Here is a 16632-nt window from a genome sequence, read left to right on the forward strand (position 1 = left end):
TTCTCCCTGCTTTGTGTACGAGTTAACTGCAAAAACATAGGTAGTGTTGGACAGGATCTCTGAAGCTGCTTTTACTTACCTCGGCAGTATCTGTCAGAATAAGAGGGGGGGAAGTTGTGCGAAGAATGAGTCTTGGCTCTACTGATAATTCTAGCAAAACTTTAATTGACTTGTAGTGTAGTTATCCATATCTTTAAGGCTATCTATTTAGTGATGTCATATATCTGAAGGCAATGGGCTATTTTTCATGTGTTTGTGTCTCTTCCTTCTCCTGTAATGTCTGTTGATACCTACACAGTGGACACACAGAGATTTAAACTTTAGTTCCTGATCACATATAAGTTTGTGTCACCACCTATGGAAAGATTTGCTCTTGTGATATTTCTAAGAGACAAATATGTATCTAAAACATTAGTAATTAAATAGCATTTGAGATTAAATTGTCAAACCTGTTTTAATAGAATATAGAAACAATGAATGAATTGTATTCAAAACTTTACAAAGAGGCTGAGAAGATCAAGCATTGGAAACTGACTGTAGAATCAGAACTAACGCATAAAGAAAGAAAACTGCAAGAAAACAGAAAGATTATTGAAGCACAGCGTAAAGCCATTCAAGAATTGCAGGCCAGTATTGTACAATAGCCATTGAATAGTTAAAGTTAAGAGAAAGTTCTTTTTGATTTAGCATGAAAATATTATTCCTACAATTAAATAATAAAGAATGTTGCAGAGGTTGAAGACATTTTTAACTGTTAATGTGATGACTTCAAAGAAGCTATTTGGCTGGATACCAATGATCTATGGCTCTACTGTTATTAAAGGAAAAAGTAACTTTTTTCTTTTAAATGGTTTTCCTCTTTTTAACAATGTGCATTCCATCTTTGTAGTATTGTGGGTATGCATAAACCTGTTCAAGACTGAATAAGCTTTCGTTCTTCTCGTATGTGTAAAGTATGCTCATGCATATTTCTGTATCCAACACATACAGGAAGTAGAGCGCTCGGCTTTATCCTAGTTTCCTATCTTGCTGGTAGCAATGGACAGCTTTGTGGCTGAAATACATATTTTAAACAACTTAATGGTCCTTTTTTGTTGTTGTCATTTGCATTGGCTTTGGTAACCTGAGTCATCTTTGATTGATTGACTTTTGCCTTGAGAAAATGGTTCTTCTGAGAAGGGGTGCACACATGTAGTGTGTGAATGTATGCATGAATAACATCCCTGTAAGTTTCATTTGCTGGTAAATTGTTGTTTATTATTATGTCTTTCATGCAAACTATAAGAAAAGATGGCTGAGCATGTAATATCAGATAAAACAGATTTCTGTCTTCTGATGCAGAAAATTACTTTTTCAAGTGAGATTTGAGAAGTGAAAGTATATTTCTAGTATATTTTTCAATAACAATGTGGTTTTGTATTTGTTCCCTATGAAATTAGTTTGAAAATGAAAAACTAAGTTTAAAACTGGAAGATGAGATATGCGAAAATAAAGATCTCTTAAAAGAGTAAGTTAAGTATATTTTTGTGAAAATAATTAAGGTTTGTGCTGAGAACTGTATTAGTATGGGAAGCTACATATAGCTGTTAAATTGTAAAGGTCATCAGGGTGTTTACATTGTTACTACTTAGGTACGCAAAGTACCATGCATTCCTGTAAGAACATATTACAGCATTTTTTCCCTCTTTTAGAAACAGCGCTTCAAGGCATCTGTGTAATCTGCTCAAGGAAACCTGTACTCACTTCACAGAGAAGTCCACCAAATGTAAATGCTATTTAAATTTTGATTTCTGAAATAAATGTGTGCTTCTAGCTTTCTCTAAATTCACAAAGGAAAAAAAGCTATAATTCTGCTCTGAATACATTCTCTGGTTGAGATAAACTCTATGTGGCTCTGCATCAGAGTAAAATTACAAGTGAAGCAGTAGGTCTAATACCTTTATGTTTTTTAATGCGAAATCCAGGGGTTTTCTGAAGTCAGTATGGTTGTTTGCTAAAAGGTTACAAGCCTGGGAGCTATTTAGCTGTCTAAACACTGATACAGGTTTAAGGCAGTGTAAGCCACCCTGATTAGCTACTGGCAGCCCATCCAGAGGAGTGCAGAGGACTCCCGAAGTCTTGTCAGTCCATTGACCTTTTTCAGTCCCATCCAGATACCTTGAATGTATTGAGACATACAAGGTGGCACCTCATAACTGTGTCTAGGCAGTAGAATCTATTCTAGTTACCTCTCCCAGCTCACTTCAACATTAAATTTCCAGAGTTGGTGTTATCCTGTTTGGAGCAGTTACAGATTAGTGGGGGGGGAAAAGGTCCAAAGCCCAAGACACGACGAGTAACTAGCATTCTTCTCACTAAATTGACTAAGCCAAGACAGCTGGAGAACTTAACAGAGTTTAAATTCTTGAGGTTTTAAAATATGTTCTTGACTTGGGATTTTATTCCATATGAAGTTCAGTATTTTTATCATCGTCTTTAAAATTTTACTAACTTGATCCCATATAATTAAAAAGTGTCTGTTTCTTTCTAGCCTTGCTTCTACAAACACCTGTGTATAGATGTATTGTACTTCCTTGATAGCTATATTTCTTACTGTTCTCTTCTGTAATTGTTTTCTAAAAATGAAAGAAAAAAGAACAAGATGGAGATGGAGTATTTACAATTCTGTAAGGACAGTTCTGTGGTCTTGGGTGGGATGGGATGAAATTCAGTGCTAAACCTTATATTACAGTTTTCAAAACACATTTTTGATACATTACTATTCAACAATGTTAATACAGTCAAAAGCCAGCATTGTGGCTTGTATCAGTAATAGCGTGGCCAGCAGGAGCCGGGCAGGGATGGGGCCCCTGTGCTCGGCCCTGGGGAGGCCCCACCTCGAATGCTGGGCTCAGGTTTGGGCCCCTCGGGACAAGAAGGGCCTGGAGGGGCTGGAGCGTGTCCAGAGAAGGGCAGCGGGGCTGGGGCAGGGTCTGGAGCACAAGTGTGCTGGGGGGCGGCTGGGGGGGCTGGGGGGGTTTAGCCTGGAGAAGAGGAGGCTGAGGGGAGCCCTTCTCGCTCTCTGCAGCTGCCTGAGAGGGGCTGGAGTGAGGGGGGGGCTGGTCTCTGTTCCCAGGCTACTAGTGACAGGACGAGAGGAAACGGCCCCAAGCTGCATCAGGGAAGGTTTAGATTGGAGATTAGGGAAAATGTCTTTACTAAAAGAGTGGTCAGGCATTGGAAGAGGCTGCCCAGAGAGGTGGGGGAGTCACCATCCCTGGGGGTGTTCAAAAAAATGTGTAGACATTGCACTTGGGGACATGGTTTCAGAGGGATGGGGTGTTGGTCTGATGGTTGGACTTGATGATCCTGGAGGTCTTTTACAACCTTAATGATTCTATGATTCTATCAAAATTAATAAACATAGTTTTATAAATTGATCCAGAATTACAGTATTCACAGAAAAACCGAGATTGGGAAGGAAGTTTGAAAGCTGAGTTTGCTTGATGTTTCAGTGGAATATACATTTTTTCCAGATCTCATAACTTTTAGCACCATTTCATAATGATTTTTTAAATAAGAAAAGAGACTATAATCCCTTTTTTAATTCATTCTGCTCTTTAAGCATAATGGCTTTGACAGCTGGCATTCTTTTTCAAAAGGAAAACTTTATGGTACGTTCTTACTTTGATAGATGAACGTGAAAGAGAAGAAACAAGACAACTATACGTGGAACTTAATAACAATGTTGAAGTAAGTGATGTAGCTTGTTGAAAGGCTCACATATGATCCAAGTTATATGGATACATTGAGATACCCAAATTACGTGCATATGTTGACATACTATTTGTACAAAGAACGTTCTCTGATAAAGTAATTAGAACTGTCATGTGTCATGTAGGAAGTCAGGTTTTTGATCCCTTTTCAATAATTATTTTTGTACTATATAGGGCACATTCATTGGATAAAATGCAACATTTGGGATGTAGATCCATATGATCTCTGTGGTATATGACCTGCTTAGTTTTAGGTGACTGCCATAAGTTCTGGGATCTTTTTGTACTCTGTTTCACCTGTCTGGCGATTTCACAGAATGGCTGAGGTTGGAAGCATCCTCTAGAGAACATCTGGAGGATTTCCCCTGCTAAAAGCAGGCTCAACTAGAGCAGGTTGCATAGGGCTGTGATCAGGCAGGTTTTGGGGTCAGGTATATTAGGGTTATTCTATTAGATTATTTCATGTGAAGTGCAATGTAAAATAAAGATGAACAAAGAAAATTAATGTCAGTTTTGAGCGTGACACAACAAAATTCATTATGGAAACTGGTGATTTTGTGTGGAATAAGAAGTACAAGGTGTGAATATCCTTGACTAAAAGAGAGTTCTTACCTTTTTAATTTGTAGAAGTGCAGTCTTGCCAAATAAATTAATTAATCATATTTTTATTATTAATTATTCCAGTGCAGAAGTTAAGACCCTAGTATATTTATAATGGAGAAATGTGAGGCATCATTGCTTGGGAGTGAAGAACTTGATATTTAGTAGAGAGTACCTGCTATAGAGGTTAAATATTAACTATAGGTTGTTGTAGCAACTAAGAAAAGCGCAACAACTCCTCTGTTGTGTTAGGGATCTCCAAACATAGACCAGTAAAAATATTTCATCCTTGAAATTGTTTACATCTTGAGTACAGAAATGCTTAAACTTCCAACTTTGAATAATTATAACATTCTTTTAACTCAAAATATGTTTATGCTCTGAATTTTGTTTTTAACAAAATTTCTCCTACAAATATGAATGAGCTTGTAGTACTGTTTGTTTACAATCCATAAACATGATTCTTCATTACTGAAAGTACTGAGTTTTACATGAACATAAGTATCAAATTTTGTTTTTAGAGAATGACAATGGCATTTGAAGAGCTTCGCGTGCAAGCAGAGAACACTAGACTGGAAATGTGTTTCAAATGTGAGAATTCTGTGCAGTGTGCTTATGCTGCAGGCTTAACAGTTTTGTACTTCACAGGTTTTAATGCATGCAGTTTCAGGCGAGAAAGATACGAAGTGCCAGAATGGTGAACTGTTAACTCTGTGACAGTTGGGACCCTCTTTTATTCATGCTGCCTGCTATTAAATGTCTGGGCCCTTTTATTGTTTTTCCACTGGGTCAGATTTGGAACTTTATTTTTCAAATAGTTTCTGGAAGTCTAAGTTTTGTCTGTGACGTACAGTCTAGAGATCACTACTTATTTTATGTAGTTGGTTTATTTAAATTATAATGCACTAGTGTATAGCTACAGAAATTTTAATTAAATATTTATTTATTTATGCTACTATGCGCCTGTTTCATTTTTTATGTGTGCATTTCTGGTAGTTTCTTATAATGAACTATTAACTAATAAATGAAATAATGGACTCCTGTGAAAAGGTGGTGCAAAAGTTAATTTGTCTGATTAGAAAATAATTTCAAACATTACCTCAATAATTACTCTTTAGGAAACAAATTGTACAGCTGTACAATTATAAGCAATTTTAAACTGGAAATTTTATTTAACTTAAAGTATATTTTAATTAGTATGTTAACTATGGATATTTCTATATCTCAAAAGTAAAAGAAGAAGCAGAAAAAGTGGACAAGTTTGAAAAAGAATGCAAGCTGGAAGTCAGTATGAAGGAAGAGCAGGTTTGCTCAGTTTTACAATCTAATATGTACAGCTTTATTTTTGAAAGAAATCTTGTAGTTTCTTTAATATTTGAACTCTCTTGCTTTTGTGAGTTGCTGATAAACGAAAATAATTACTTTAAAAGTGCTTGGTTGTTTGTAAAATATTTGGATTTTGGAAGGATGGAAATTAATATTGCAAATGACCTTTTGATGGTATGTTCCTTCTGTCTTATTTATTTGGAATAAAATGTGAATTAGGCTGCTGTATCATACCAAGGGACCATCTTACTGAGAGGATTTAAAAGCACCATGTAAACACTGATTACTCTTTCTGTTCTCTATACATACAGTTGCCTTTCATCACTCCTCATAGTTAAGAAAGGTATAGATCATATCTGTTAAGAAGAAGGGATTATAATGCATATCGGACCCTTTCTGGTAAAAGAGTTTAGGAATCTGAGATTAGAGTAGGTTTTTTGTAGTGGTGATGAGGTAGCCATGATGGAAGGCTGATTAAGTTGAAGAAATTGTGGTAAGAGTTTTCAGTTCGTAAGCAGGAGCCTGAGAAGCAGAGCATCCGTCTAAATCTGGGAGGGTCGAGAGCTGTTGGTTTGTCTGAGGATGGACATGACATTGCAAAGGGGCAAGGAGCATTTCTGGGCAAAATAATAGCTGGAGCCACATTTAAGTCAGATTCTGTGAACTTTAGTGATGTTCCAGTATCTTTAGTCTGTTGGAATTCATGTTTTGATTTTGAACGGAAGAGATTTTTTTTATCCAGAGTAATAGGACTTGATCAGTATTTGGCTAAGACCGACCACCTTATTTAACTTTAATGACAGAGTATGTATGCTAATTGTGCACCGTGCACAAATGACAATGAAAATCTGTCCTTTTTTTCTAGACTTCATTGTGATATTATTTTAATTTTGTTAGATTTCAGTTCTTACCATACAGAGTGATGAAAAAGATGATATAATAAGAGACATCAAGACTCAGCTGCAGGAATCCAAAAATAAGATTGCTGACTTAGTAGAAGCAAAAAGTAAGAGTTCTCTCTGCTATGTTAAAATGTAGTTATAGAAGTGTAGGAAACAGGATCATGATAATTTTACCCTGTTAGCAGCAGCAGTTTTGAGGCCTTGCAGGCCATATCTTCGTTTGGAACAGAAGCTGCTGATGTGGGGTCAGGACTGGTAGCGTAATCTGCATATGTATAAAATCTAGGCCCTTATTTGATAACAAAGGTTTTATCTTTAGGCTTAGGCTACACCCTGGTTTTGTATTGACATAACGATTTCATTGCGAGCGATTTTTCTTTTACTCTTCAATAAACTCTAGTGTGAACATGTTATACTACTGTAAAGGTGCCATATACTGTGTCATTCCCGGGATTGGAAGTATAACTATTTTCGAAGGGTTCTTTTTTAAGGCTGAGTCAAGCAGTGAGAGCTTTTGAAGATTGCAAGGGAAAAAATACATTGCTTGGGTTTTGCAAACTTAACAGGTGCCACTGAGGAAGCTTACTTTTCAGAAGTTGATTTTCAGTATTTTTAAGCCATTTATATTATGAAATATTTACTGTATATGATGCAAGCACCTTTGTTCTTTAGAACTGAGGCAATTTTCAGCCTCCCCTTCCCTAGGGAGTGGGGAGGAAGATCTTAGTATTGTTTTTATGCCAGATACATATAAGTGGCTGCATTTTGTTAAATTTTATGACTGTATGTAATTTTAAATTTTGGTTACTGCTACTTAATAAGTTGAATAATCATCTTGGATGCTTTTTCCTTAACAATGACATGAATACATTAAGTAACTTGATTAAATTGTAGGAATCTATTTATCTGAAAAATAGAAATGCAAGCATTTTTTAGTAAATATCCTGTTTGTCTTAAATGTAAGCATGTATCTTGCTTAGGACATGAAAGAGAAATGCTAAAGGAATCCAAGATAAATCAAGAAAACTTGAGGGCAGAACTGGAAGAGGCCAAAGTTTCATTGCAAAAAACGGAGGTACAGCTTGCTTATAATTTTCCAGTACAAGTAGATTAGACAAGCATTTGCATAAATGATTACTGATACTTTAAATGTGAAACAATTGTATCTGTTGCAAAACATGTTTAGAAATTATATGGTATTTTTGTAGGTTACTCAAAAGAACTTAGAAATTGAACTGCAGACTGCAGTGAAGGCATTAATTCAGGTCACTGGAGAAAAAGAAGCACAGGTGGAAGAATGTAAAAAAACTAAAGCTTTGCATGTGTCCCTGAGAGAGGAGTTTGAGGCTTCTATTTCCAATTTTAAAAGCTTGCTGCAAAAAGAGCAAAATAGGTAAATTAAACAGTTAGGTTCAAAGAATGATATTGCAGGTAAAATACTAGATTACCAAGCTGCTATGAATAAAACCTAAACTTCATATGTGATCTGGTGTAATTATGTTTTTTTGTAATGACTATTAACTTATTTTTTAAGTCCTTCACCTGTCTGGTTATTTGAACTATTAGCACTTGAAGACAGTTATGCTGTTTGATTTTGTGTGGATATGGCTCTTAACTAAGAGAGCAGTGATCTCATTTAGTACGTGACCATTCTTTATTAATTAAATATTTAGTGAGGAAGATATTCTTCAGTATGTGATAATAGTACTGTTTAATGCTGATGCCTATTATTAATGTACTTCAGGTTTTCTGTAGTTTTAAAAATTATGTATTTATCAAAGAACCTGATAGCAACTAAAATCAACCTTTCTAAAAATGGGAACAGAGCAATAAAGATTGTGTTTCAATACATTATCACAGCTGAGATTTTCAATAAATGTTGATTTTGGGTTTGTGGCATTAAGGTGTCTTCTAAGTAGCTGCAGTTTATGACAAATCCAAGAACAAAGGATATGAGGCTGAAATTCATTTTTGGACACGCTAGTCTAAATGCAGATAATTTAATGTAATTTTTTTCAGTTGTGCTGGTTGATATTGGTCTATAAGAAAGCAAATTTTTGCCCCTTTTCCCCCCGACTGTCATAATTCTATTTTTAAGCAATACAGGTTTATGCATATATAGTTGTTTACTTTTGTCTGCTATTCTGAAGTTGTAAAAGTGGAGTTTGATACATGTTGCAGGCAGACTTTGCCTTATTGTCCTTTAAGTTTCAAGTGCAGTGCTTTGTACTATATTTTTTTTTCTTTAATTACGATTTTCTTAGATTGGAGAAATCTGAAGATGAGTTAAAGCTACTTACCTTGGAGCTCAGAAATAAGTCTGCTGAGCTAGGTAAGATCTGTAGAGAGAAAGAAAATCAGCTAGGTAGTAATAAAAATGTTTTTCTGCTGTTTTCTGAAAATAGACTGTCCCTGTTGCTTGGAAAAATGGTTTTGCAGTACCCTGTACCTGTCAGGAACACTTAAATTATCTTTACTCCTCTGACTCCCTTTTCCTTGGTAGTCATTGTAGCTGGCAACAGTCAAACAGCAGTGCTGTGCAGACCTCCAATAGTAAGACCATACGTGCATGGATTCTCCTTGAAGTCATTTTGGTTTCCCAGCACTCTTCCAGTTAAGAATGGTAGCACTGCAGACCTGTTTGAGAGGTAGCGTTAGACTGCTGATCAGTAGATTCCAGGAATGACTCTGTAGCTTGTAGCAGAGACAAAACACTTGCACTAAGCTTTCCTGCAGACCACTTTCCCCATAATGGATGTAGAATCGCAGTGACAGTGGTTAGCCTTAAATACTGCTTTGATGTCCTGTGATTTCTAGATAAGGACTTCCTAGCCCCCAGAGTAAGAGATCTATCTTTAGCGGTGTTTTCCCAGTGTGCGGCATATGTCTAGTCCTGGTATGATAGATAAGAAATACAGTTTGATGTCCTTGTATGTACTGAGGGCATCTAAAGATAAGTGTTCAAAAGTTAACTGCTATTGCTTGTCCAGAGCAAGGTGAGATGTGACCTGTGAGAATTACAGAGCAAAAATTAGTTTGGTATCCAGTACTTGCCAAAAATACTGGTAGTGTGAATGTGCACATAGGAAAGATTTTGAAGTTACTCATAAGTGGTTTCCTTTTTCAGCATATCCATGTGTATATCTTCAGGAGTCCAGATTTTTTTTCTGGAAAAATGCAGATGCATCAATACTTGGAGATTAGTCCTTTGTAAACATTCTTACAGTCTATGGTTTATTTGAAGCCATGGTTGTGGAAAACATAATAGGCACTGAATTTTAATTAAGACAAATGATTAGTTTCTCTTCAGTTATATATTTGCTAATGTCTTTCTGAATAATTTTTTCAACTCTACATTTAGATTAAGTTATAATTTAGGTTATAGTTTAGCTTTACAATTTCTGAACTTAATCCAGCAAGTTTTGAAAATTGGGTACTGCAAAGGGATAAATGCTTTATACTGCCTGCTAAATGTGTAAAATTGTTTCTGTTCAATTAATTTTACATTACATGTGCTGTAGAAGAGATGACTAAACTAAAATGTGACAAAGAAATGCAACTTGAAGAGCTGTCAGAAACACTGGTAAATGTTTGTTTTATTAGTCTCATGGCATTTACTTTTCATATGAAGTCTCTCTTGCTTTTTAAGTATCTTAAATGCCTTATATAAACATTGTCTAATCTGCCTTAATGTTGCAACTAAACTTTCTTAGCTGTCTTTTAGACAATTTCAGTGTTTTCTTTGAAAGACTTGAGTCTTTCCGTGGTTTTTCTTCTTTTGTTCTGCTTTGATTTTGTTTTCCTTGTCAACATTTCTGGTCTTTTCCTTCTTCATTCACACCTATTCAAACGCTGCTCCCTCTGGTCATAAAGATTTCCCATTTTTAGTCATGCCTAGTACTCACTCTTTCCTCATTCTGGACAGTCTGAAAAACACTTTTTTTTTCTTTTTTTCTTTTTTTTGTGATGAACTTTAGCTCAAACCTTGGGAGCACCACACATATGACATTTAAGGCTAAGGGATCAACTAATTTCTGAAAGTAAAGATAATTCCTCGAGTGGCTAGCTTTCTTCATAATAATCTTCTAAAACTTAAGCATTGTAAAGGCTTGCCTCATTTTGCAGTTTAAAGGATAACTAAGCTTCTGACACCACCCAGAAAAGGCAGTGGAATTTTTGAAAAGGTTATGTGTGACAAAATGAGGAAACTAATAAGCAATTTCGTAGGTTTCATAGGTTTATTACTTCACAAATCTGTTGTGATTATTTTGCTGTTTGTGGGGTGTTAGTTTTGGTGAGGTGTCCTCCATACAGCAGCATTTAGTATTGAGAAAGCATTGCATAGTGTGTTGATGCATGCCCCTTTTCAGAGAAAACATGTAAGAGCCTGTGGAGAGGTCTTTTGGGTTACAACACCCTGTTCCGTGTGTTCCCATTATACTGGCTGTTCTTTCCTTATTGATAGGGAAGTTTCCTGAGGTAATTAGCTCTGGTCTCTGTGAACCCTATTGAACTGTGACATGGGCCCATTTTCCATTACAGAGTCTAAGCTATACAAAGTACACTTTTAATTCAGGATTATTTTGGTAATGATCTTGTATTTACAAGTCTAACAAGAAACTGCATCAGCTAAAGTAAGACAGTGTGAAAGCGGGATTGCATTTTACCACGTATGTTTGTTCCTTATATATTGTCCATTGGATTTCCTAAATTTGAGTTTCATTAATGTTCTTAAACAGGGAAAAGTTGAAGGTCTTCTAGTGAAGAAGAAAGATCTTGAGGCTACTGTAGAAAATTTGCAGGAGAGAGAAAAAGAAACGAAAAATGTTCTCCAAATCAGAGAGGTCTGAATAAAGGGTGATACATGTTTTTATGAATAGTTAAGTTACATTTTATCACTTGATTATAAGAGCGTAAGAGCTATCACATAGCCAGACCAGTGCTCCACCCGATGCACTGCTCTGCTCGTGACAATGACAGCAGAAGGTTCTGTGTAGGAGAGGAACCTGACTTACCTATGGTCCATTCCCCTTACATTAGCTGTATCAAGGGTGTTTGAGGACACATCCCTGTCAGTCACCTTTGCTATCGGTTTATGGACTTGTTCACATTCGCTTGTCTCGTCTGTTTTTGAACCTCCTCCTACTATTTGTCTCCATAGCCTTCTGTGAGAAGGAATTCCAGAAGTTCATTACTGCTGTGCTTAAAAACTAATCTCTCTCTCTCCCTTCCTCCCTCTGTCCCTACTTCCCCATCCCCACCAACTGCCTGTGGTATCAGTGTATCACCAATTATTTGGAGGAAACAGTATTAAAAGCACTTATAAACTACATGACATTGCAAGGCTTGCCTTATCTTGTAATGACAGCAAATTTCTGAGGGAAGAGTTTTGCTTTGTGGTTTGTGATGCATCCAAAATATGTGCTTATTCTATCACATCGTACTGAAATTCTGTGATTTTTTAAAATTTGTTTTATTTATGATAATGCAAAAGCTTATGATGTCTGAAGCAAATGTCCTTATTTAGAATAATGTCCAAGGAAAACTAATTTTGTCAGTAATTTTGCAGGCTAGTTAGTTAGACTTACAATAGGGGGCACATTTAGCATTTGTATCAGAGTTCAATATCTCACACTGCTTCCACATCACAATAGAGAGATGTAAAGATACAGTCTGGCTAACTTATGGCATGTATGTAGTTTTGTTTCATCTTGAAGCTTTGTGTTGTCAGTTCATTTCTGATAGCTTCCGTGACTTGTAGTTCGCATATGTATACTGAAAACACTTTCTTTTTCTTCTGCAGAAAGAAATCCATGATTTGAAAGCACAGCTGACTAGCACAGCTGAAAAGGAACAAAATTATTTAAAACAGCTTATGACACTGAATACAGATCTTGAACGAGAAGCGTATGATCATCTTTGAAAATATAGTATTAGTTTAATTTTTTTTTTCTGTTCCATAGAAGTTACTTTACAATAAAATGATCTATGATTATTTTCTGATGAAAATTTTGAACCTATGCATGCAGTATGACATCCATTGTATACTTATATTTATTAATTGCATTTTCTGTATTTATATATATGTAATCTTTCCATATTTCTGTAACTTAGTTGGGTTAACATGAAGGGACAGTTTCTGAGTTTATTGTTAACCCTGCTTTGAGCTGGATATTGAACTAAATCCTCTTCAACAACCATTTTATTTATAGAAAAGTTGACTCTCATTTTTCTTTCCTCCTTCTGTGGCCTTTTTGCATAGCTGTAACTTTGCTGCAAAGCTTAAATTTGTAGATACAAGCCTGGACTTTTTTCAGCATGAAGTAACATTTTGTAACGGATAAATTTAACTTAAAAGGAAATTTCAAAATACATGTTCTTATTTCTCTTGACCTTTTTTTTTTTACATTAGGTTAAAGAATGAACAACTAACAGAGTATATTGACAAGCTTATATTAGAAAAAGAACAAATAGCACAAGAGAAAAGTGGTATGGCTACAGAACTCAAGAAACTGCAAGAAAGTCATGAGGCAAGTTGTAGACTTCCAGCTGTTTTTAAGGGACAACATTCTTTAGAGTATAAATCATATGGTAAACTGCAACATGACATGGTTCTGTAGGGTATCTGAACTACTACTTGTGTTTAAAATGCAAAGGAAGTGCCATTTCCCTTGTGAATAAGGCAGGTCAAGATACTGCTTAAGATGCCTTTGAATTTTACTTACATGGGTCTTTATTTAGGTTAGTAGAAAAAAAGAAGAAAATACAAACCAGTTAATTGAAAAGCTGGAAGAAGCAAATGGCCAGCTAAGGCAAGTAAAACCAAATATTAATGTACAATATTTTTAAAGGAAGTAGACTTGATTTCCTCCCAGTTAGTCTACATGTGATTTTTAGGTTAATGTGTTTTTTAGGCTGTATAGTTAAACAGAAACTACTTAGTATTGCTGTTGGCCATGTAAAAGTTTCTACAAATTAGTGATGCCTGTTGCTACAGGAACAATTTTTGCCATAGCTTCCTATTTCGTATAGCTACCCTGTTCTGCATTAACATCTTAGGTGTGAAGGAAATGAAAATAGAAGTTAAAGATTATGGATTAAATGTGAAGAGGTGAAGCTGGTTAATTCTTACTCTCTGAAGTAGTGGTCTCTGTACCACCAACCCTGTAGACAGGCAGCCTGTCATGTTTCATAAATGCATTATGATATTACAGATTAGAATATATGTTACTCAGGTCAGGGGAACATCTTTCTGTACTTAGGAAAAGTACGTACAGGTCAGACGTTAACTTACCAGTCACTTTGCATCGTTTTAAAAATATTTTCATTGGACACCTTATGAAGTTCTCATCAATATTAGCAGCTCTTTTCAGAAAATAAAGTAGGGGTTTAATTAGCAGTAGTGAAAAGAAGTTAAAGTTATTAAGTAAATATTTACTAATGCTTGTTAATTTGGCATTTAGAAATGAACTGGAGTCTTTGAAGGAGAAGATGGCAAAGAAAGGTGAAGAGATTAAAAGTAAACTGGATGAAAGAGAAGAAAATGTATGCCATATGTGCTTTATCATGAAAATATGTAACATAGCCCGTATGACAAAATCTAAATGTAAAGCTGTTTTTTGTCCTGCAAAGAGCTACCTAGGAATGTAATCTCTTACAGAGGCTTTCTTCTTTCAGTGCTGCTACCGAGTCAACATACGTACACATGCTGAGCGCATTTATTTTAAAAGACAAGGACCTTCACTGGGATGTTTACTGTTTACATGGAGGCTTAAAAGTCCAGATTTGTTAGATTTCAGGCAGAAAACACCATTTTCTTATTTGCATATACCCACTTAGTGATGGATTAGCTTTCAATACGTAATATGGGTTTTAGTTTAAATATGTTAAAATATTTTTACTTTCTTACTGTAGTTTCAAAGCACACCTGGTTTTTTAACACCATAAACTATTTCAAAATCCTATTGTAAAAGTCAAAGGTTTACAATTATAATTCCAGGCTAAGAGTATTGAAAATGAAATTTCAAGAAAGGAAAAGCAGTTGAAGATTCTAGACAATAAGGTATGAAAATTCATTTTTTTTATCGACTGTAGAGAACTTCATACAAGATTAATTTTTATACTGCAATATTACTTTTTTTTCCCCTTCTTTCTAAAATCTACGACCACTGAGGAAGTGGTTCACTCCTATTAATGTTGATGACATTGGCCTAGAAAAATTATTGTAATACTTTATGGTTAAAACTCCAATCATTCTAACACATTAGCATGTGTTTCAGTCCCATTGGATTTAATCAGACTTGGGCAAATGCATGTTTAAGAACATTAACAGTAGTCTTTAACACAATGAGTCATTTTTTAGGTGTTTATTAATTAACATTTGAAATATCTATTTTAGTTGAATAATTTAAAGAAACAGATGGAAAATAAAACGAAATGCATTGAAGAATTACAACAGGAGGTATGTATTTTTTAATGTATAGTTTTTTAAAGTCACAAATACAAATACATAAAACATGGTATTTTGTGGTAACTTATTTTTCAACAGTTTTTGTCTGGTGTGATATCTTTAGATACACCTCTGTATTTTATAACATTTTCTTTCTTATCCTAACTCTGAGCAAATCAAGGAGTCACCTTTGTAATTACTTGATTTGTAAAATTATCATTACTTTTGAGAAATGCAATTACAGAAATAATATATTTAATAAACTTCTATTGTTTTCATGTAGTATAAGCTATCATTGATATACTTGAAATAATGACCTATCTCAGTTACCAAGAGTAGAAAAGAATAGTGCATTAGGACAAATTGTTAAAAACTGTACTGTAAAAATATATAACTTGTAGGTTTTTGTCATGACATCTGCACATTTTCTGTCAGCAGCATCTTAGTTTTTCTTCCCATTATGCACCCTCTTTCGTTATTCTCTTTTGTCGCCCATGAGGAGTCTTTCATAAGGTCATGAAGTAACAGCATTATTAAAGTAAGTAGTTGAGCACTCTTTTGTTTGGAGAATTGATCTGGAACCTGAACTGCACAACAAGAGGAGAATTATTTGTTTGCTAAAAGCTGGAATTTTGAAGATTCTGACCTACTTGATGCAGTTAAATCATTACATAATTCTGTTAACTTATTATAGTGCTTGTTTTACTTTAACAGAATAAGGTGCTGAAAAAGAAAATTAATGCAGAAAGCAAGAAAGCAAGTATTTATGAAGGGAAGGTAGGCTTAAATAACTTCATGTACAAGATGAGGGTAAAGCACAAAGGCTGAATGTTTTAAGTCCCAGTGTAACTAATGATAATACGTTGAGCACATTCTTAACTGGTTTATGCATCTGGGATACAGATTTTACAGGAATGAGCCCATGAAAATGGAAGATGCTTCCACTTTTAGTCATTGGACACTGACTGGGCTATCAGACATTTGTAAGAGATGGGCATCACATCTCAAGGAATTATGTTCCTAATCAGTCCCTTTCTCTTTTCATTGATAGTGTACTGAACATTATTCAGTAATGCCACTCAATTGAAATAGCAAAGCAATTAAAAGAAATACATATATTATTCACTTTAGGCAGTTCTTTGCCTGTGTTCTGCAATGGCAAGCCCCATGGATTAGAATGTTGTGTCCAGTTTTGGGTACCACACTTCAAGAAAGATGTAGACTGTTTTGAGGGTATTAGTATGAGAAACTTAAAAGGAAAAATTATAATCAAAATGCACACTTGGGAGGAAACTGCCATACACCAGTTAAAATCTTAAATAGATTTACAAGGAAGGGAGTGAAATCTCCATCTGTTGTTTGGTTTGGTTTTTTTTAAGAATACACAGTATTCAGGGTGACTGCTTAGAAATAGACTCTTCCTATTTGTTTCATGCCAAATTCTCTTTCATGTTAGCAGCTAAGAGGAATTAATCTTTTTTAGAACTAAATGAAATTCTGAAAATAAACTGTTTCCAAATAAACTGTTTCTTCATTTCTTGATTGGAAAAAAAGATCTAATTGTAAACATAATACAGTCATACGGTCATACTGCTAAGTC

General features: G+C 35.1%; 1 protein-coding gene across 1 annotated transcript in view; it reads left to right on the forward strand.

Annotated features, from left to right (window-relative positions):
• Window positions 1–16632, forward strand: part of SYCP1 (synaptonemal complex protein 1) — a 30988-nt gene that overhangs the window by 2384 nt on the left and 11972 nt on the right. The window contains exons 4-22 of the mRNA XM_064472091.1: window positions 462–626; window positions 1440–1507; window positions 1692–1765; window positions 3674–3732; window positions 4877–4946; window positions 5587–5660; window positions 6579–6687; window positions 7564–7658; window positions 7792–7976; window positions 8848–8915; window positions 10105–10166; window positions 11323–11427; window positions 12387–12490; window positions 12996–13113; window positions 13325–13395; window positions 14047–14128; window positions 14583–14645; window positions 14982–15044; window positions 15747–15809. Of these exons, the coding sequence (XP_064328161.1) occupies window positions 462–626; window positions 1440–1507; window positions 1692–1765; window positions 3674–3732; window positions 4877–4946; window positions 5587–5660; window positions 6579–6687; window positions 7564–7658; window positions 7792–7976; window positions 8848–8915; window positions 10105–10166; window positions 11323–11427; window positions 12387–12490; window positions 12996–13113; window positions 13325–13395; window positions 14047–14128; window positions 14583–14645; window positions 14982–15044; window positions 15747–15809 (1698 nt within the window). The remainder of the gene's footprint in view (window positions 1–461; window positions 627–1439; window positions 1508–1691; window positions 1766–3673; window positions 3733–4876; window positions 4947–5586; window positions 5661–6578; window positions 6688–7563; window positions 7659–7791; window positions 7977–8847; window positions 8916–10104; window positions 10167–11322; window positions 11428–12386; window positions 12491–12995; window positions 13114–13324; window positions 13396–14046; window positions 14129–14582; window positions 14646–14981; window positions 15045–15746; window positions 15810–16632) is intronic.

This window comes from Phalacrocorax carbo, chromosome 23 (genome assembly GCF_963921805.1).
Source record: "Phalacrocorax carbo chromosome 23, bPhaCar2.1, whole genome shotgun sequence".
Lineage (NCBI taxonomy): Eukaryota > Metazoa > Chordata > Aves > Suliformes > Phalacrocoracidae > Phalacrocorax > Phalacrocorax carbo.